Source organism: Phaseolus vulgaris, chromosome 3, assembly GCF_051622355.1.
Source record: "Phaseolus vulgaris cultivar YP4 chromosome 3, ASM5162235v1, whole genome shotgun sequence".
In the NCBI taxonomy this organism is placed as follows: domain Eukaryota; kingdom Viridiplantae; phylum Streptophyta; class Magnoliopsida; order Fabales; family Fabaceae; genus Phaseolus; species Phaseolus vulgaris.
The window spans coordinates 4,615,718-4,639,283 of record NC_143500.1 but is presented as its reverse complement, the minus strand read 5'-3'; the positions used below and the strand labels follow the sequence as shown (position 1 = coordinate 4,639,283).

At 29.3% G+C, this 23,566-nt stretch overlaps 2 protein-coding genes across 3 annotated transcripts; one reads left to right on the top strand and one right to left on the bottom strand.

Moving 5' to 3' along the window:
* Positions 1–11,309: 11,309 nt before the first annotated feature.
* On the bottom strand, positions 11,310–12,989 carry LOC137806235 (Eukaryotic aspartyl protease family protein). Its single transcript, XM_068606236.2, has one exon. It carries the CDS (start codon positions 12,844–12,846, stop codon positions 11,506–11,508), a length of 1,341 nt encoding a protein of 446 aa, XP_068462337.1. The 5' UTR covers positions 12,847–12,989; the 3' UTR covers positions 11,310–11,505.
* Positions 12,990–16,034: 3,045 nt separating this feature from the next.
* LOC137806234 (CRS2-associated factor 1, chloroplastic) lies at positions 16,035–19,599 on the top strand. 2 transcript variants are annotated; one of them, XM_068606235.2, is made up of 5 exons: positions 16,035–16,917; positions 17,772–17,899; positions 18,051–18,276; positions 18,361–18,488; positions 18,617–19,599. In XM_068606235.2, exons 1-5 carry the CDS (start codon positions 16,140–16,142, stop codon positions 19,322–19,324), a joined length of 1,968 nt encoding a protein of 655 aa, XP_068462336.1. In that variant the 5' UTR covers positions 16,035–16,139; the 3' UTR covers positions 19,325–19,599. The 2 variants fall into 2 exon arrangements, with proteins under 2 accessions (XP_068462336.1, XP_090156509.1); XM_090300383.1 differs by having other exon boundaries at positions 16,096–16,917; positions 17,776–17,899.
* Positions 19,600–23,566: the final 3,967 nt, after the last annotated feature.

Here is a 23,566-nt window from a genome sequence, read left to right as displayed (position 1 = left end):
TTCAAAAGAATTTGTTCTTATTTTAATAATCATAATAAAAATTTATACAATAAATTTGAGTTTTTAGAAAGTTATTGTATTTATACATTTTAAAATTGTGTTAAAACCGTGCTAGAATTTTTAAAAATCCAACAAATATTTTTTTGAATTGAACACTTCACCGATAAGTATCCTACGAGTGTCGACACGAATACATGTGTTCGATACGGATACGTCATTTAAGAAGTGTCTGAGCCTCATAGGTATGAAGGTGGCAGAAGAAGATATGGAGGTGCAGGAAGAAAGAGTCTATTCACTATTGTACTTATAAGTTGTCATATTGGAGTGGTAAAGTTAGTGAACCTGTGTGCATCAAAGTGGTACCATAGGTTATGTATTTCAATTTATCAGTGGGTGTTTCTTCCTACGTCTCTACATTTTTCTTCTTGCACCCCTATATTCTTCAAAATTACCAAAATTACCCTTTAAAGTTTTGGATGTTTCTGGAATAGTGATTATGTAAACAAAGAGTATTTCCATAATAGAAAAACCGGAAGAAAAAAAAATCATTATGAAACATCTTTTTTTGGAACACATTTGTTTTTTATTTCTGGATTGGTAAATCTGAAATTCATAAAACATTTTCTGAAAAATATGTTCTGGAAATATTTCGGAAAGAACAATTCAAAACTCATTTTTTAAAGGAGACAAAACAGTCTTCTTTGAAAATGAGGGGGTGCAGGGAGAAATTTCTGGAGGTGCAGGAAAAAGTTGCCTTTATCAGTTTGTCAGGTCCGTTCTGTTTACTCTTTCAATTTAATGGATCATGGTAGGAAAACTCACTCCTATTTTAAAATAAAAAATATAATATTTAAGTTATTATGTATCCTTTTTAAATTTAATTACTTCTAAAAATTGAAATATATGTTTCATATTATCCTTTATTTATTTTTATAGTTCTTTAATTATATAATGCAGATTATTTATTATCTTTTATTTATTTTAGTTGTTCCTTCATTACTCTCTCAAATTATAATCATAAAAGTAGCACATACATAACTTGTACGAGTAGATATATATTGAAGAGAATGAGTATCTAATCACCAATATTTAAATCCAAAAAGTTATAAGTATCAACTCACATTGGAGACCTTATATTACAAAAAATTTAACAGATTGAATTTGTTATTCTTCTTATTTATACATCACTCAATTTTATCATCTATATTTAATATGGAACTCTGACTCATATTTCAATTTTTAACATAACTTGTTAAGAATGAGCTATATTGTGTGTTTGCTCGAATTTGCAAAGTCTTCAACTTGGAAGGTTTATTTAATTATGAAGTTGAGAAAAAAGTTCTTGAAAATCCTTTTGTATCTATAAAGATTATTCACTTCAAATTTTAATCTTTAAGGCTTCATTTATTATATGCATGAAGGTAGAGATGCATTAAATATGTTCTATACAACATTAAATTCTTATATGCTATATTAGGTCTTGATCAAAGAGATTTCAACCAAACTTAAGTAAAGCATAGACCGTATAAGGCAAATAACATGTCCAGAATTGACATGAGACACGTCAGAATGTGCATTATGAAGCAACTTTAGTATGTTCTTCAAGAGATCTTTGACATTGACTTGTGTTTTGTAAGATCTTCTTGGTAGACATAAAGTTGAGAACATTCTCTATAACATAAAATAACTTCATAAAGACTTTCTTTAAGTACAATGTTAGCTTAAAATACTATGTTCATGCATATCAATTGATGAGAACTTCACTTAGCATACGAAACCAAAAAAACGTATGTTTTATATTGTATATCAAATGAAGCAGACTGCGTCTCAAATGAGTTGTCTTTTAGAAAACTTATATTATCATAAAAACATTTATGATTCGTTGTTTAACGGCACTTAATAAAATTTCAAAAAAATATTGAATCATATACTAATAATATATAAATAACAAAAATAAAAAAAACTTTATAAAAAAAAAATGAGAGATTGCCTATCCCACTTTACTTTAATAATAGAATTTAATTGTCATGGATTGCTAACTTAAATATAATATTATAAATACCAAATACTAAAGTAATTATTAAAAGTCAATATTTTATTAATAATCAATATAAATGTATACAAGTTGTTCACTAAGTTTTAAAATTACTACACAAATAATATAACATTTTTTAAACAAAATGAAATTTTTCAACATTTCCTTTTTTTTTATGTATCTACAATATCAAACTACTCTAAGATAAATTATAGATTTTGATATAGCATGATATGAAATTTTAATTAAATTAAATTATCCCTTACGTATCATTTTTGTTAACATGTGTGTTTTAGTCTAGTACTTTCATATTTTTTCATGTGATGACAGATGATTGTCAGTCTACTTAAGATGTCAAGTTGCATAATGATGTCTCACATAAAAGCTTTTTATAAAAAAAATGAAATTATTCCAAATATATATATATATATATATATATATATATATATATATATTCACACTCAAACCATAGGACATTATATGAAACTTTCTAACACTATTTTATATTAATTTTGGGGTGATAGTAGGACTTGAGTATTGGATTAGAGACACAAGATCATATAGGGACATGAGATAAGTTACATGTGAGAAGTTCTGATCCCATGCCAACAACTGCAATAACTTATCTCTTTCTTCTCAATTTGCAATAAATATAGTTGGAAACTATTTTTTTTAAAAGCACAAAGATTGTTAGAAATAATCTTTTTAAATAAAATTTTATAGATACACATATAGAAAGTAAAAAAAAATGACTTTATTTATAAGTTAAAATTAATTTATACATAAATATGAAAATTGTTGAAATAAGTTTACACTTTTATGAAAGAAAAAATAAGAAGAAAATGTGAAAATTTTCATACTACTTTTCTAATCTTTTATTTTTTTTTAAATAGTTATAAAAAGAGTCGTATAAATATATAAAAAAAAAATGGTGGGAACAAGCATAGAAACCTCAGGTATATGTGCAAATTATTGATTGTGATGTCTCTTTTTGCACACACTTTTTCCTTTTCCATTTGTGTGCTTTACCTTTCATTACATAGGGCACCATTTATGCCCTTCAATCTCTGCAAGAACCCCTTTATTACTCAACATGCTTTGGAGGCCCCTTTTTGTGTCCCACAGTTGTGGCCATTAATGCAATGAAGGGTTGTCCTACCCCAACTTATTAGGGTCAATAGTGAGCTTCCAAGACTATGAGATTTTCTAAATGGAAAATGATTTTTTCACAATTTTTTTAAGTTAATGTAATGAGTTTAAAAATAAATATATATAACAAAAATAAATTTATAATCAAATAATATAAAAAAATATTAAAATAATAATATTAAAAATTGTAATATGATTGTATAAAAAATTGAATATTATATATATCATTAACCCTTTCCAAGTTATGCTTATGCTTTTTGTTGCATACACCACATGCTTTTGCTTTACAACCCCATTTTACTTCCCTTGCTTTCATTCTTCCAAAACCATGTTTTAAGGATAATTATATTTATACATTTTACTATATCTATATATTAAATATTAAATGTTTATTTTTATTATATTATATATTATATATCTTGTAAATTTAGAAATTATTTTTCTTTCTAAGAGTATATAAGAAGTTGATGAATATTTTAAGTGTTGATGAAACATTTTCTTATAAATAATGGCTTGATGTAAAAAAAACAAATTTTCTAATTAATAAAAGGTAAAAGCTAAGTTTTTCGTTTTTCTTTATACGAATGCTTACTTTTAGTATATCCTTAACTTACATTTCTTGTTATCACTAAATTCTATATTTTATCACTCAATTTTTATTATTATTTTGTAAATTTTATCATTAAACTTTTTTTTATGCATATTGTTGTCATATTTTAAAATTTCATATATTTTACTTTTTTTAGGTTTTTTCTTCATATTTTACGATCATGATTTCCAATTTTCACTATCAAGATGACTATAAAACTATGTTTCACAAGCAACATAGTTTTCACTATCAATTTTCAATTTTTACACAAGCAATATAGTTTTGAACTTTCAAGTTTAAGGGTGCATTTGTTTCAAAGTGCAGAAAGGCGTAGAAACACTGTTTAGAGTGAAATAAGAATGAATCCACATAATAAAAACAAAAATGCACATGAATCGAAAAAAAATTTCCTACCAAAACTTTCTTCGCAAATGTGCGAAGAAAGTTTAATATTTATATATATTTTAATTAATTAACCTTAATTTATTTTTTTACCCTTTTTATTTTAAACTTAAATTATTATTATTTTATTTAATATATAATTCAAATTCAAATATAAAAATTATAATCAAAATTATAAAAAATAATTATTATAAAAACATAATTAATCATATTATATATAATAAATTATAAATATAAATAATAATAATAATAATAAAAATAAATATATTTTTTAATAATTAAAAAATAAATTTATATAATAATTATATTAATTAAGAAAAGGAAAGATAAAAATAATAAAATTATTTAATATAAAAATAAATTTTTATCAAATATTTATAATTATAAATATTTTAATGATATTTTAATTAAAAATAATTATAATTTATAAATAAATATTTCACATTAATTTTTAACTATTTTTAAATATAAGGATAAATATGTAAACTTGCATTTTTATCAATTAAAAAATATATGATTTCAGTCACATCCATCACATCATTCGCAAACTTTTATAAACTTTTCCCACACTTTCCACTTTATTTACCTTAATCCAAACACCCTAACTTTCTTTACACTTTTCCCTCAAATCATCTCAAATTCACTCTCTCTTTTCCACTCTCTAATCCAAACAAAGCATAAGTGAATATTGAGGAAGAGAAACTTTGACATTTTTCTCCTTTCTTGAATTAACAACTACTTTGGAAGTTCTTTTCTGAAAACAACAAAAAAATTCAAAAAAAGAAAAGCAAAGCTAGGATTTGTTTGGTTTGGAAGAATTTGTTTTGGAAGCATGAGAGTGTGATTATAAATAGAGAAGACCGTTGACAACCACTTGCATGGAGCATTTATGTGAACGCACGTTGAGTAACTAAAAAATGAGATTCTGGACACAATCTGATTTTTTTTCAGTTCAGTGCATGTGAAAGAGAAGGAAGCAATAAGCTGCTACCACTTTCTTATTTGCATTTATTAACTGCTACTCACCCAACTATGCCATCTCGTGAATCAAATCATTATCATCCATTCTTATTTTATCAAATTTACTCATTCATTTTAGAAAAAAAAAGAAGTTAAAAGAGATTTTTGAAAACAAACACATCTTACTATGATTCATGTATTGCTTTTGAAATATCAATTTGTGAAATTTTTAATTATAAACTCATTTATTTATGTTACTTTATCACTCGTCGAGTTAATCTCACTTGGATGGAGGACCATTTATGAAGCAACACATTGGGTCATTAACAAGGTAGGTTAAGATGATAAAAGAAGATTAATTCTCAAAGAAAAAAGTTTTTACTTACTTTTGGGAGTAGAATACTATGACTTTCTTTTTTCTTCTTAGTCTTGTAAAAATGTATAGGTGTACATATTTCTTTATAAATTGTAGGATTTTGTAGAGACGTATTGAACTTCCATTTGAGCTAGCCTTAGACATCCCAGTGTGGAAGTGGGATAATATTTCCATGTAGTTTGTCACACACTTGTCACGTATAGTGAAGAAACATGACTCTGTGTGAGTAAGTGTACCCTCCAACATAGTATTCAATAGGGATCTTCATCACTTTTAGTTTTGGCATATGCTTCAAAAAGCTTTAAGGACCAAACTTTGACTCGGATCAACGTATCATCCATAGGTTGATGGAAAATTAGAGAGAATTATCCAATCTTTAGACAATTTTCTTAGAACTTGTTTGTTTAATCATTTGGGCAATTAGGATTAAATCTTTTCTATGGTAAAATTCATCTATAATAAGAGTCATCAAGCAAGCATAGGTATGATTCCTTAGGAAACATTATATGGGAGAAAATGTAGGACACCTTTATGTTGGTTTCAGGATGGTAAGAGTGTGTTGATTGGACCAGACTTAATACAACAAACTAATGAGAAAATTAAGATGACTAAGGAAAGGTTGAAAATATCTTTGAGTATGACAAAAATCCTATACCAATCAAAGAAGAATACTTTTAGATTTCTCTATTAGTGAGTATGTTTTTCTCAGAGTTACATCATTCACTGTTGTAAGAAGAACAATCAAATGAAAGAAGTTGACTCCCAAGTTCATAATACCATATCAGATTCTCAAGATAATAAGTCATGTTGCATATGAACTTGGTTTTCCTCCTCCTTTAGCCAAATATCTTTCATGCATTGTAACTAAGGAAATATGTACATAATTTTAGTCATATCTTAAAATCTGATTTAGTGCAAGGAAAAGAAAATTCTTCTTTTGAAGTAAAGCCAGTTAGAATTTTAGATTTTGAAGTAATGTAACTTCGTGGTAGAATATAAACATGGTCAAAGTGTTCACAAATATCTATATAACTACATATATAGAATAACTAAAAAAATACATAATGGATAAAGGATCAGAAAATGCAATAGATTTCTTTAACCAAGTCAAATAATGGATAATTACTTAAAATGATAAATGAACTTCTCTCATTGTCTCATATGTTATCATTTTGATGAAAAATATCTATATTGATTAGATAATACTGATTTTTAAAATTAAGTCTGAAATGAATATGAATATATACATATTTATCTTGTTCTTATACTCGTCTCAATACTCATCATCTTCGTACTCGTCTATATTTTATTGTACATATTAGATAACTTAAATACATATATATTAATTTTTCTTTGCTCTTTAATTTTGTAACTTTTTTTTATATGATAACATTTAATTATTTTTATTATTTTTTTATAATTATTTGTTATATTTCATTATTATTTGTTATTCTGATTTGATATATATACAATCATAATTTTTTGACATTAAAAAAATAAATATTATTTTAATTATAAAATCTTTTATAATATCATATTTTTTTATAAAATATTATTTAATTAATATTTGTAACAATAAAAAATTAATAGATCTACATGGAGATGGTAATATAATAAAAATAAACTTTTCCTTTGAAAATAAACGAAAGAATGAAAACTCGCACCGTACCATTCCGTTATCAATTGCCTATATCTATCCGCCGTGCAAAAACTAAATCTCCGTAACCAACATTTCTCCACAACTTCCATTTTAGTTTTTGCGAACATATACTATAAAAAATATGTTAATAAATTTATAAAGAAATTATATATTTTTTTAAAATTAAAAATTAAAACCACAAAAGTCTTCACAATTTTTTCATTAATTACAAAATAATATTTAAAATCAATTCAATTCAGAGTTCATTTCCTGTCCCTTTACGTACAAGCAAATCATGTTCTTCCGCATCGTACAACGTTCATGTGATCATACACGATACACCTTCACTTATTTAATTTTTTTTATCACTAGAAATAAATAAATAAAAATTAAGGAAGCAAGAAAAAATTAATATGCTAATGCTTTAAGTAGTAGTGGATGAAGAAGTATATTGACACTTAGATCAATTTATCTAGATAGAAAAGGTATGTGTATCGATTAAAAACAAAAACACAAACACTGAAGTTACAGGGATATTATAAATTGAAACAGAAATTACAAATTAAAAGAATAAGTTAGCTTTAGAAGATAATGTAAAATATATTTTAAAATATTTTCATAAAAAAAAATTGATAGATGATTTAGAGGAATTATCTAATGGTCTAAAATAACTTTTAAAAAAATAACATAAATTTGTGGTGTAATAGCTTAAACAAATATACATTTGATTTTTATAATGATTTACGGATTAAGTCAAGTTATTTTAAATTTTTTTAAAGAATTTCATTAATCAAATTGATTATAGGTTTTTTTTAAGTCCCTTATAAATCACAACAAGTACATAAAATTCTTTTGGTTATCTCTTAATCTTTTCTTGAGATAAAGAACACATTGTTAAGTCATTGGACGATTTAGTCACCTCTAGACAATCTAATATTTCACTAAAAGGTCATATGTGGATAAGGAAGTATTAAATTTTATAAGTTGTTGATTCTGTTACTCTATTTTTTGTTTTGATAGAGCCTATATATACATTGTATTCTCTTCTCATTTTAATATATGAAAAACTACAATTATTTCTTTCGTCTTATCTTTTACTCTCTTTCTCACTTTTCCACCGTATATGCGTGTTATATCATAACGGTGCCATCTGTCACAAAGGTTAAGACACACAAGGATAGGTTGTTGCATTGCTGTAGTGTGGGTCATGGAAATCATATTACAATAGGAAGTTTATGAGATTTTCATAATAACAAAAACTATCAGACATGTTATAGGCTCTAACAAAGTTATATTTCATGTGCAGTTTAAGTTAAATGTGCTAGACGATCTACATTATTAACATGTTAGATGATCTCATAGTCTTAAATGTGTTAGACGTTTTTGTCTCCATCTACCCATTAAACCGTCTATTCAATCTAGTTTCTCTGAACTTAATTTTGAAAATTATATATAAGCTCTTAAACATTTATTTATCCAAAATGAGATTTGTATCAATCTGTTTAATCATTTTAAAAACAAAGATTTGCCTCAACGTTTTAAAAACATGTTTGGAAAGTTTTCGAAATAATCAATTTGATATGCTTTTATTAATGTATATTTCAAATATTTTTGAATTATTTTCTTAAGAAGATTCAATGTTCAAGATGTGCAAAATCCATTATTTCAAAATATTTATTTCTAAGTGTTTACTACCAAAACGATGAACTTATGCAGAAGTGAATTCATGCAGATATCAAGTCTTGTTATTTTGTTTTTCAACATTCATCTTTATTAAAGCTTTACAAAGGATTCAAAGTTGATAATACATCCTCTTGAGTGATCAAGAGTTGATAAGGTTGATATCCTCTTGTGTTTGATATCCTTTAAAGAGTTTCCAAGGGTTGATTTTTCGTGTTTTTGAGTTTGTAATTGTTGAGTGCTTTGTACAAACTTACTAAACATAGTGGAATCAGTTATTCTAATGTTGAATAACTGAGACTGGATGTTGGATCTGAACTAATATAAAAATGCTTGTTCAAACTTTTTTTCCTTTATCTTCTTTTATTATGGTTGCTTCTCAATCTTATTCCAAATCTAATTCCATCTTGTTTAAAATTGAAAATATTTAAAAAAAAAACTTGAAGAAAACAAAATATTTGTGAAAAAGTTTCAGATCCAATTTATCTAGCTAAACCACTCATTCTTTTCTAACATATTAAAAAATATGAATACAAAAGCCAAAGTACTAATACATGTTGCTAAAATTATGAATAAAATTATTGTATAAATATTGAAGCTTATTATAATAGTATGTGATAGTTGTGAACAAAAAAAAAATCATTGCCTTTACTCAATGAGAGAAAAATCATTATCAAATTGTTGTTTAAAGCTAAGATTATGGTCTTTTAACTTCATATACCACAATTTTTTTAATCATTTTATAAGGTAAAAAATGGTGTGGATCATGAGAATTTGACTTATCATGATATAAATATTTTCATAGAGGAAACATAAACATTAATCTAAAGAGTTTGACATTCTTAGATATCATAATAAAGTTAATTAATTATTTGACCTTAATTAATAATATTCATTTCACTTGTAACATACATACACTTTCCTCAAAATCATCAAACTTCCACGGACCCAACTCAAATCATATATTAAATAATTTATATTTTTTAATACAAGTCACCTATTCTAGGGTTTGTCATCATACAACCTTCAACCACATTTTACAAATACAACAAATATAGTAAAAATAAAATAATAATGAATTAATCATTTAATAGAATAGAAAATATAAATACGAGTTTATAGCTTTTAATTTTATAACAAAAACAAGAAATTTATTTTTTAATAACTCCGACACGAATTTATTTTATTTATTTAATTTTAATTGTTCTTTTTTCAGCCATTCCATTTCTTTTAATTCCTTTACCTAAATAGTTGGAAAAACAAACAAATAAACTTTTAGGATTTGAAAATTGTCATTAGGAACCTAGTGATTTGAAAGAATAAAGAAGTAATGGTGAGGTATGACTAATTGTTATATTTAAAAAAAACTAGAAAAATCTAGAATTTTTTATAGCTTAGCCACATTATATGTCATGAAACTCTTTAGTCATTTTCACACATGTATGCTTTCATGTAGTTGTTTTAAATGACAAACAAAATTTAATTGAATGAGTAAAGACATGAATTGAGGGAACATTACCTGATAAGTATAAATGAATTACAAATTGTAAAGATAGTAAGTAAATATAAATTTATTTTTTAATGATTATAATGGTTAGTCATTTCGAAGTTTCTTCTTATAGTTTGATTGTAGATATGATATAATTTTTGTATTAAATTATGTGCTTGCATAAGAGATTGAGAAAAAAGATAAAATATTTGTTTGACTATAAATTCTTTTTTAAAAATGTCCAATTTTCTAGAATAATTTTTATGTTTGGTTTTATTTAATTGTATATTAGTTTTTTTTATTATAATTTTACTCTTTTTTTTTTGTTAAGGTTTTAAAAAAAAAAAATCTCACTAAAAAAAAGAGCATTTGAGTGAGACAATTCAAAGAGTCGTGATCATACAACAATACTTAGTTACTAAAGTTACAACATAAAAGTTCAGTTTATAGAAACACTACACTATACTTTTAATACTTAAGTATTTTTTTAGTGTTTAGTGTACGTGGTACATTACTTAATATTCAAGTTCTCAACTAGTGGTACATTACTTAATAATGTTTTATTTAAATCTTCCTTAGAATTGTTTTCGCTTAGATTATGATTAAATTAAATTCTTAAATCATTAGATTAATTAAATTATCAAAATTATTAGATTAAGATTATAATAAATTATATGAAAAAGTTAACAAAATCAATACCTAGCATTAATATGTAACATTTCTTTATATTTAAATTATTTCTATATTTATAATTATTTTTATTTAAATTTTGTCATTATTATCTCTTCTCTTCTTCTTTTTTTCAAATTCTGAATTTCTCAACAATCTGGTATACTTGACAATGTATTTTCAAAGTTATTAAATAGAAATATCATAATTATTTGTTTTAAGTTAAAAAAATTAAAATACTTAACTCTTACATAAAAGACGTCATTATTTCATTTTCTATTAAAAAAAACTACACAACAAAAATATCAGATAAATAATAAATAAACCAAAAAGAATTTCCAAAATATAAAATATAATAAAATACAGATCATTACAACCTTCGTCCACCGAGAAATTGTTGACAGCAACAATCCAAACAAACTCAAATGCCCCAAAAAAAATACACGTGGCAAAAGTAACAAATCCGTATGATTTAAAATAAATAACCCGGTTCGTTTTACAGTTTCAGTTTTCATGTTTAGCGAACCGCACACCCGTGACGCGAAAACCCGACCCGCGACCGGTCCAAGTCGAATTCAAACAAATACCCTTGCTGCATCAAGTTCCCAATCACAGAAAAACCAGAACCCGGTCGAACCGGCTGAACCGCGAGGCACTTTACTCCCTCCACCGGCTCAATAAAATAATTCCCTGCCGGCGGCGACAGCACCGATTTTCCGGCGAGGACGAATCTCAGCTTCGGCAGCCTCGGCCTTGCCACGCCGGAGACGTTAACACAAAGGTCGAACCCGAGCGCAGCGGCTTCCTCCGCCGCAGGAAGCCTCACGCGCCGCCGGAACGCGGCCAGAACCTGCTTATAAGCTGGCTCCGCTAGAAAAGAGAGCGTGGTGCCGGAGTCCACGACGGTGCCACCGTTTCCGTTCTCGTCGATGCCCCAAACGGAAGGGTTTATCGGTAACCTGACGCCGTCGACGGAGACACTCTGAATGGTGATGTAGTAAAACGAGGGAGATAGAGGGTTAGTCACTAACGGCGTGTAGCTGAACAACTTCCGCGAAACGACATCGTGTGAGGAGGCACCGATGGTGAGGTAGCTTTTGGGGGGCGGGGATAGGGTGTAGTCGAGTAGACAGTAAGAGAAGGTGTTCCCGAATTTGCGGCCAAGTTGGGAAGAAAACGAAATGGGCCCACGGCCCAGTCCCATTACGCCCTGCGCACCGTTGAAGCTGGAACCTGTTACGCTGGGACCTGAGTTTTTAAACCCGCACCCGAATGCCAGGTTTTTAATTTTCTCTTGTTTCTTGGAGCTGGTGTTGAACGTCGTCGTTTCCTTGGAGAAGAAGCCCGTTGTGGTGGACCCGTCCGCGTAGGAATATTCGTAGCGGCAGGGTGTGTGGAGTTTGGTGCGGTTGTTGCAGTGTGTGGGGGTGGGGTGAGGAACCAATCGACAGAGCGAGTCGTAGCAGTGGTAAGGGGAGAAGCTTCTGGAATGTCGGGGCAGAAATGCGGATCCGGGACGGTTGGTGGAGCAGTTACGACAGGCGGAGCATTTCACCCAGACGAGGTCGCTGCCGGTGTCGACTACCAGGAGGAGGCGCTGCGGCGGGGATCCGATGCGGAGGTCCGCAAAGTACTGTCCGGAGCCCATGGCAGCGCCGGAAGTGAGCGGGGACTGGGGAGAAGTGCGCCGGCCGGAGAGGCGGTGGAGGTCGGCGGCGAGGATGTTGGAGACGTTGGATAGTGTTGTTCGAGGGAGTAACGGTAACTTGAGGTACTCAGTGGACGAATGTGTGAGGGTGAGAATGATGAAGAAGAAGACGAAGGAGAGGAAAGAGTTGTGTGAAGAAGAAGAAGACATTGTTGAACGAGAGAGAGCACAGAGAGAGAGAGAGCGATAATGGTGAGGTTGAAGAAGAATGGGAGAAGAAAGAGAAATCAGAAGACGATCGATGCTACGCGTTTTGGGGTGTCGAGGATATTCATACGTACGTATTACATCACTATTTATTTTTCTTAACGTCAAAAAGTTTATATCAGATACGTCATTCTACGTATTTTTATTTTTATTTACATTTTAGAAAATATGTTAAGCGAAACCTTTTCTTGTGATAAATATAAATGTGGATCATATAGTTGTCACAAGGTCAAGACTAAAAATTAGGTAATAATATTTTTCTGTCTTTTTAATATTCGTACTTTGCATGTAATTTGTTTGTTTAATATCCTATTCAATGTGTATATTACTGAAAAGTAGAAAAAGTCAGAAGATAGGTAAAAGTTGAGAGAAAATTTAAAATGATCTTATATTATGTGTTTTGAAATGTTTTATAATTTAAAATATGCACATAAAAAGAGAAGAAAGAAAATTATATATAATATTAAGTATTTGAAAAGCTAAATAATGAAGTTGAAGAAGGTTGATAATGTGATTGAATGTGCGAAAACCGAATGGTGAATTTTTGTGTGGTGTTTGGGCATTCTTGGGTGCATGATCATTGTCTTTGTGCCAACTTTGCATCCAATAGGTATCAGCCACGTTGTATTTCCAGCTGTTTTTACTTTTATTCTTCTTACGATGTTGGTTTTGTGTCATCTTCACTTTCCTTTTGGCACAGATGCTGCATGTGTTCATTGACTGTCACAATGTTGTCTTTTGCTTTATATTGCCTATTTTTTAATGATACTGTCTCACATGAGATTAACACTGTTATCAAGGACATGTAGTTTTGTCTTCACTCAAAACTGGGTTACGGGGAGCAACGAACATGTCCAATACTTCATCTAATTACGGATCATATTTTATCACCAGTTGTCATAGTCATTGCCATAGCCATTAATGGCCTTTGATTTTTCAGGTTACTATTTATCAATATGAAAAAACATTACGTAAGATATACACGTTTATGAATAATTCACTTTTGCACTCAAAAAGGAACGTTTGTTGCAACCTTTCTTTTTTCCTCTTTATGCCTGTTGCCTTTAATATCTCTTAATAGTTGTGTTTTATGTAATTTTAATATTTCTAACCGTGTTTAGATCATGATGAAAACTATTTATCTGAATGAAAAAAGTAAGAAGAAATCTTGTTATTTCTAATATTGTGGGATGATATGAGTACACCGGTTTGTGGGAGGAGAGTGCGTAGTGCGAAGAAAGTTAAAGAAATACAACTAACAAACTTTGAAAATACAAATTTGTTCTCACTTTATTTGTTTGTGCATGTTTACGATTTATTTGTTCGCAGAAATTTTTGCACCATGCCATACATGCGAGATTCCTGAACATATTCAGAGAATCGTTTTACCAGTTCAGCATTTGAATCGTAGGTTAAAAACGAGTTAATGCACAATTTGTGTTGTATCTTTGGTTGTTCCTTCTTGTTTGAGCTTGAGTTGGTATATTTGGTTTGCTTGTGAGTTAGTGTTGTTGGGTTTGCTAGTGTGTAGAGTTGGGTCTGTGTTTTCATTGATTCGTTGGTGAGTTGAGTTCCTCTAGGTTGTGTGAAGTGCAGTGCGGTGGTAGGCGTGGTGGTAAGTTTTAATGGATGAAAAGAAGAAGGAAGTGTTACGTGATGTGTTTTGAATGTTGTGTTAGATGGTTTGTTTTTTCTTTCGTTTTTGTTAGGATAAACTGTTAGTTGATTCGTTGTAATTTTACATTGAATTTTAAGGTTTTGAGTAATAAAAGTTTTGTTTTTTAATTTTTTGGTAAAAATTTATTTTAATCCTCTAGTTGTTTTGAAATCTGTTTTTTTAAAGGTTGTTCTCAAAATGTTAGATGGTTCAATTATTTTTTCTAATTTTGATTTTTTTTAGTTTGCACTCTTTTAATTAATCTCGCATGATTCAAGAAATAAAAGATAAAAATCTCATAAGTAGATGCATGAAGACAAATGAAGGTATTAAACACATTAATATACACATGTTTTGTTGGTAAGATTTGGTTAAATTTGATTAATGCATATTTAGTTAAGTTTAACTTGTGTGAGAATTGAATGATGACAATCTCTAGAACACCTATGAAGAATTCATTGATGAAAGATCTTGAAAATCGCTTTACTTTTATTTATCTTAAAACATCTGTTATATTTTCCTACTGCAGAATCAGAACCCCTTTTACTTTATTATTATTGCTAATTTTTATTGTTTATAAATAGGTTTTGAATCCTATTTCACTAGATTCACAATTAGATTCGTTAGGAGACGAATTTGGGTCATTCTGACCACATCTATAATAACATCTCTATAACATTAGATAGTCTATAAGTGCTTTAGACTATCTTTGACTAATAAACAACAACTATTAAATTTGGCGTCGTTGTCAAGGATTCCAATTTGAATTTGGTTATCTGTTTTCTTCTTTATTTGCATAATTTTATTATGTATCTGCATAATTTTTATTCTTATTTTTCTCTGCATATCTAACTTTGTTTTTTAATTCTAATTGTATAGTTTTTCAATTTTCTTTTTCAAAATAGACAGTCTAATTGTATCTAATAATAATAATATAATAATAATAATAATAAATCATAGAAAATAAATAAAGCTTATTTTTCAAAAAGAATTAATGTTTTTAACCAGAAGATAGGTTGACGTTACTTTCTTACTAATATAACATTTTTATCGTAGAGATTACGCAAAGGGAATGTTAATTAAAATTGAAGAGCAATATCGATTTTTTAGATTTTAGGGTTTAGATTTTTTATTATATTTTATTTATTTTACCAACTTGTACACAAAGGAATAAAAAGTATAATTTTTTTATTATATATAATTTTAAATTTTAATGCATGATTATTATGATACTATTCCTTTTAGTTTTTTTTTATCGGCAATACTATTCCTTTTAGTTGATAGAACTAAAGTGTTTTGATATGAAAAAACTTATATTTTTATAAATATTTGTATTATTAATTTTAAAATTTATTTTTATTCACATTTTTACATTATTTCAATTGTTTAATTTTATTCTGTCTACTAATTTGATATGTTTAATAAAATATTGATCTGAAAATGCATAAAAACAATATACAAAACAAAATTACATAATTAACAATATTATTAAAAAAAACTCAGAAGATTTATTTCCGAAAACACCCTTCGTGGTTGAGTTTTATGAAGGATTTATGGCAATGCAGAATGGTGAGAAGAAATGGATGTGTTTCTGAAGGTGGCAATCCAAATACCCATATTTTCCCCACCCGTTGACCATAACCCGACCCGTGAACGTTCTTCCACGGAGCTACGTTTCTCGCGTTGGAACAACGCCAACGCAGAGAAGTTCAACCAGCGCCGCCGAACCATCCATGAAATCGAAGAGGAAATCTGCCGTACTCGCCGCTACACCGTCGCCGATAACATCATTAACACTGCCACCACCGCCGCCGTTTCCTCCACTTCTGAAACTTTCAAATCTCTCGGAACCCCCTCCGCTCCGTCTCAACCTTCAATCCCGGGAAAAAAGTCGAAATACTCCAAACCTCCGCCGAAACCTAAACCCTTGCTCGATTGGCATCCCGTGGTTTCTCGAGTAGAAAGACTTGAGTTTCGACCGGGGCCGGATAACGTGAAAATTGGTGAGGGCGGAGTGTCTTACGTCGTCGATGGCGCACCGTTCGACTTCAGGTTCAGTTATACGGAGACTCCGAAAGCGAATCCAGTGAAATTGCGCGAGCCGTACGCGCCGTTCGGTCCGCCCACCTTGCCGCGGCCGTGGACCGGGCGGAACCCGGTGCCGCCAAGCAAGACGACGGTGACCGACTTCCACTTGCTCTCTCCGCCGCTGTCGGATGAGGAGGGAGCTGAACCGGTCCGTTTGGTCGTTCCGATTTGGGAGTCGAGGGAGCAGGTGTTGGGAGAACCCTTGACTGAGAATGAGATCAATCGCATGGTTAAGAGGGCGGGGAAATCTTCGCGCCAACTACATATTGGTATTTTCTTTTATTTATTACTGCTGGTTTTTGTTTTTAATTTTATAATATAATTTAATTTTATGTCTGTGTAAAATTTATCAACCAGTTAGAAATCAAGTTGCCGTTTTACCATTATCAGATTGAATAGCAGTTTAAGCATGAAAATATCTTTATGAACAATTAGATATAATTTTTTCAAAAGTTTCACATTATTTTAGATTTTTTCCTTTGATAACAAATATGGTAATTTGATTGTTATTGGTGTATGTATGCGAATCCTTATGGAGGCTTGTGTTTATCAGCTCATTTTGCAGTTTATATTAATTTGTTTTTAAAAAAATGTAAGAGTCTTATGAACAACAATCCTTAGATGCAATTCTGCAAGTGTTTGTATTATAAGTCTATTCAAATAAATTTCTTCATAATTACTTATTAGAGAAAATAATTGTGCATCTTTCATGAGTTACAGTTCATGGCAGAAGTTTTATAAAACTATAAGTTCTTAAGTTGATTTTAGTTCATGATCGAAACTCAATTTATTTTGATTTTTCGTTTTTCTCTGGTAAGTGCTTACAGGAAAGCTTATTCAAGAAGAGTCATTTATTACAATAAAATGTGATATTTAAAGTTGGTTTGATGCTGTGGTAAAATCTTAATTTTGATTATAGGACAATATCAAAAACACTTGAAAAGAAATTAAACCTAAGCTTTGTGCTTTCGAGAAAGGTTACTTGTAAAAGATTATTTGAACACTGAACGAGGAGTGGAAAATAGTGTATGCTGGATGAGACTGAGGGGGTCACTTTTATGCATTTAATGGTTATTGGAAATGGAAATTTACTTTTGTCTATGCACTCAAATTTCTGATTTAGGCAGGGATGGTTTGACACATAACATGTTGGAAAACATACATACATATTGGATGCGGTGCAGCGTGTGCAAGATAAAATGCAGAGGAGTGTGTACCGTTGACATGGATAATGTGTGCCAGCAGTTAGAGGTTTGTTTCTTCTGCTTGTAATCTCTTATAATTTGCTTAGTGCTCTTACCATTTATATGTGTATGTATAAATGTGTCTTTTATGCTTTGAGAATCCACTGGAAATAAGGAACTCATTTTGTGTGCTGTGTCATGTTGTCTGGTTTTGCCAGGAAAGGACTGGGGGAAAAATCATTCACCGACATTTTGGCACAGTGTACCTTTTCAGGGGGAGAAACTACAACTATGAAACGCGTCCACGATTTCCTCTTATGCGGTGGAGACCAGTGTCTCCAGTATATCCTAAGTTGATTAAACGAGTTCCAGAAGGTTTAACACTTGCCGAAGCAACTGAAATGCGTCAAAAGGGAAGGCTCTTGATGCCCATCTGCAAGCTAGGTAGATTGTTTTGGACATTCATTACAGTTTAACAATTCTTTTTCTTTCTTCAAACTGACATGTCCCATCATTTTATCGTTGCAGCAAAAAATGGTGTATATTCAGACCTTGTGACTAATGTCAGAGAGGCATTTGAACATTGTGACCTTGTGCGAATAAATTGCCAAGAACTAAATACAAGTGACTATAAAAAGATTGGAGCAAAACTAAAGGTATAACAATGTTCGCTTACACTTTGAATTCTATGTTGAAGATACTATGCATTAACTTATGTACTGCAAATTTTTCAATGATGCTATAACTAACATCTTTTTCTTCCATACATGTTCATTGACTCTAGGATCTTGTTCCATGCTTATTGCTTTCATTTGAAGATGATCACATACTTTTGTGGAGAGGACCAAATTGGAGGACCACTTTACCAAATTCCAGAGATGATGACAAGGAAGCCACTAAAATTAATGTTGACAGTGGAAATTCCAATAAACTGCCTACAGATGCCCGAAAATTGTCAGCAGAGTGTCTACAGAAGAATACAGCTGAGCATCTATGCAATGAACCTCTTGACATGAGCATTTTATCTAATTCAGATGATTTGAGTTTGCACAAAGCTGATCCTTGTTTCACAGAAAATAGCAATCTACACATGTCTGTTGTTTCTGATGCTGCTTCACTCCCTATGAAAACGTGTGAAGTTGAAATCACAGAAGATGTCATGGCCATTTCTTGCATGCCGGAAATGGTACCGGAAACTTATAAAAACTCTGCCAGTACTGTAGCAGATCCTCATTCGGACAAGTTGCTTGATGGTTCAGAAGCAGCAGATGACAGTGAGCCATCAAGGTGTGCACCTTGTACAGAAGGAGTTTTACTGTTGTTGGACCAAGCTGTTGAGAAAGGCCATGCTCTTGTTTTAGATGATAAATTTTTGGATGATGACTACATTTATCAAACCACTATGGCTTTTGCTAAATCAACTCCATCCGAGCCTCTTTATAAACTAAACTACCAGACAGGTTATGATTGTGACAGGCAAGATTTGACGTAGGAGTCAGAATCCTTGTAAGTTTTAACTCAAATTTCTATTTGTATTAGTCTTCTCTTTTCTGTGACACTGGAGTAGGTTATCTATTTCCATTTGTTTGGCAGAAATTTTCTTGCAATTATTTTTATGCATTGTGTACAGTTTATAAAGTGTTAGTGTCATGCACCGGTTTGATCCGTAGTTATACTCTAGAGTCACTCAGGTGAGCAAGCACTATTTGCAATATATCTGTTTTGCCCATATTACTATATTCTATAAGAATTTCTTCATGGCTGTAATGTATGTTCGATTTTACTCTATTAATCTCGATGCCATAAAATTTTAGAGAAGATGGCATGTATTTATGTAACTAATACCAACTCAAGATACATTTGGTTCCAGAAGGAGGGATTGAATGGAGTCTTGGACTGTTTTTCGCAGCGGATGAGATAGAGACTGTCTAGTGGGTTGTTTTGTTGCTTGACTTGCTTGCTTCCTTGAGGTTTATTTTGTTTTTATTTTCTATTTTTAGATTACTTTCTATTTTCTCCAAAATATTAGAGTTTTTGCAAAAACACCATAAAAATTGCATTTTGTAGCTTATATTTTGCTTGAATAGTCTAACTAGTGCTTTAATCATTTCTAGGGATATTCTTTGATTTGGACTTTGACCTTAGAAGCTTAGGTACGTTGAAGACTGGAAATCCAAGTTAAAAAGCAAACAAAATGTAGAAAACCGTAAAAAGCAAACAAAATGTAGAAAACCGGCATTAGACGATAGAAGTCTTGGTCAAAAGGTACTAGACGATCTCACCCAATTGTGAAGTCTTGAAAATCTATAAATAGAAGTGTAGTTTAGAAGTAAAACAATCATCAAAGATATATAGTTAGTAGTTAGTCATAGTTAGGTGCGATAGTAGTTAGGGTCACGCTTCAATCTTACAACTTTTAGTTTTCTGTTTAGGGATTAACTTTTAGATGTATAGTTTCTTCTTCTCCTTCCTTTTTGCATTTTCTCAGTTTATCTTCTGAAACAAATTTGATTATGGAAATGGGAACAGGATTTGAAAACCATGTTAGAGGAAAACTTTGTTTTAGTGTTTTTTCTTCAAAATCTTTTTATTGTCTAAAACTTATTGATTTTTAGGATGTTATTGTTATGTTTTAAACATATTTAAAGACTCTAATTTATTCACTGTTTTTACTTTTAAGTAAAGTCAATTGTTGAATTGATTTTTTAATCCATTAAAAACAACAAAACAGTTGAAAAATTATTTTTTTGTGAGATTTATACAAATATCTTGAAAATAATTTATTACTTCTTCTGTCCACAAATAGCTTATTTGTGTTGGTGGACCTAGATTAGCACAAATAGCTGAATTAATATTGTATTAGTTAGATATTTGGTATATCTTAGTTATGTTAATCCTAGTTCTATGAAAGATGATTTGAGTATAGTACTATTATTTTTTATGAAAAAGGCAACAAAAAGAGAGGTATTTTGAAAATACCTCATAGGCAACAAAAAGAGAGGTATTTTGAAAATACCTCATTTTGGTTGTATGTTTCATCATTGTTCTTTCCTCTTACCTGCATTCGAACTCGGTGTGGTTAGAAACAGTCTTGCAACTGTTACCATCCAAACCAAGAATGCAAGTAATCTTGATAGACACTTTTAAAAACAAATAGTCACTAAAATTTTGAAAAAAATCCCATACTATATTTTACCTGTCCTATCTACAAATTAATTAGAACTTTTACTTATTAACATGGATAAGATTGCATTCTTTAAAAGATAATTAACTTTTTATATTATAATTTAATAATAAAATTATGACACTTATAACTGCAACACAATCTATTTGTATGATTTTATTTTATTTTATTTTTAACTATAAAAGAATAATATGATTCATAAAGTTGATATTGAAATATGTGATGATGACCTGCACAAGTATGCAAATGTCACATGTTATTCAAATTATTTCTTTTAAAGTTTCTTTGTTATACTTGATTAATCTGTTGTCTATATATCCAATTCCTTGTTTTCAATTCATCTTTTTTTTCATAGCTATTTAAATTTTTTAAACATATAAAATTAATAAGTTTAAGATTTAATAGTTTACAAATTAAATGTACAAAAACTTATATATTATGTATATAAACTACTAAAGTTGTAGAAAACCCATAATTTTTTATTTTTTTTTAGTATAAATGTAATATTTTATTTTGTGTCATGTTTTTACTAATTTATATATATATATATATATATATATATAATAAAATTACTGTGTTATCTAATCAATTTATTATTTTTGTAGTAGTTATTGATCTTGTTTAGATTTGCTTAACAATTTATTTATGTACCTTGATTTAAATTTAATTATTAATTGTCATTGGTTTATTAATTCAGAGTGATTTCATTACATTTGTTAAAAAAAATAATTTTTTTACTTAGAAGATGTTTCAAAATTATCAAGTCATAATGTTATAGAAGGGTTGTATGTGTAGTATTCTTTATCTTTTTCACATAATAATTATAATTTTTTTTCTATTTAATACTACTGGAAAGAATAAATGATTATATATAATATCTAATTATATTTTATTTTAATAAAATTAATTTAAACTTTAGTTTGTTTTTTACATACTAATTTTTCTATATTTGTACAATTTCATTTCATAATTATGTAATAAAATGTAGTAATTTTCTAAACTTAAGTTATGTAATAAAAAACAAGTGATTATCTTGGTTCAATTACGTGGACATCTGCATATAGATTTTGAACCATTTTGATTCATGTGTTCAATCCCAATCAATTATATAAATTTTGTTTGTTATTTTCACTCAATATAATTGCATTTCATTTGGTATGTACTAAGGTGTTAATGGAAGCAAAAGCCACCACCTAAGGAATGTTTTTGATTTAAAGTTATGGAGTAAGAAATAAGTTGTTACCTCTATTCAATTATGTAGACACTTGTGTATGTGTTTTTGAACAAATCTTGATTCATCATAATGACCAACAACTCTACCAGTTTTGTTTGTTATCTTCATTTAATACATTTGCATTTCATTTGGTTTTGTACTAGGGGTGTTAATAAAAGCAAAAGTCACCAACTAAGCAAAAGTCACATTTTTTTTTGTTATTTTCACTAAATACATTTGAATTTCATTTGGTTGTGTACTAAGGTGTTAATGGCTACAAAAGCCACCAAATTAAGAATGTTCTAAATTAAAGTATGCATTAATAAATAAGTGGTTACCTTGATTCAATTATGTGGTCACTTGTGTATGAGTGTTTGAACAATCCTGACTCGTGTACAATATCCAACAACTAAACCAATTTTATTTGTTATATATGCTCAATACATTTGCATTTGTTCTGGTTCTGTAGTAAAGGGTGAATGGAAGCAAAAATCACTAACTAAGGAATGTTTTAAATTTAAAGTTATGCAGTAAGAAATAAGTGGTTACCTTGGTTCAATTATGTGGGCACCTGAATATGGGTTTTTGAACAATCCTCACTTGTGTAAATCTCCAACAACTTCACCAATTTTGTTTGTTATCTTCACGCACTACATTTGCATTTTATTTGATTTTGTAGATTAAACGAAAGCAAAGTCATCAACTTAAGAATGTTTTGAACTTAAGTTATACCCTAAAAAATGAGTGGTTAACTTAGTTCAATTATGTAGACACCTAAATATAATTTGTTTAACATTAGTAGCTGGTGTCTATAATTTTATTCAACTCCGTGAATTTTATTTCTGAATATATTTGCATTTCATTTGTTTTATAATCATTATCATTAAATTAAATTTTAAAATATTAAAATTACCCTTTCACTTTAGATAATATAAGAAAAAAATGTTATTAGAATAGAGATTCTGTAATCAAAATAGAAAATCTAAAAAAAAAAAAAAATCATTTCAAAATATCATTTCCATAACACATTTTTTTTAATTTTCGAATTGTAAATCCTAATAAAATGTGTTCCAAAAATTATGTTCCAAAAATATTTTGAAAAAAACAATCCATAAATTATTTTTAAAAAGAATAAAACAGTTTTCTTAAAAATAATGGAGTGAAGGAAAACATTTGTTAGAGTAGAGGAATAAACACAAACATGAGATGTCCTTACCACATCACCATCCATCATTTACAATATTACCCTTTGCCACATCACCATCTGTCATTTACAATATTACCCTTTGCCACATCACCATCCACCATTTACAATATTACCCTTTGCCACATCATCA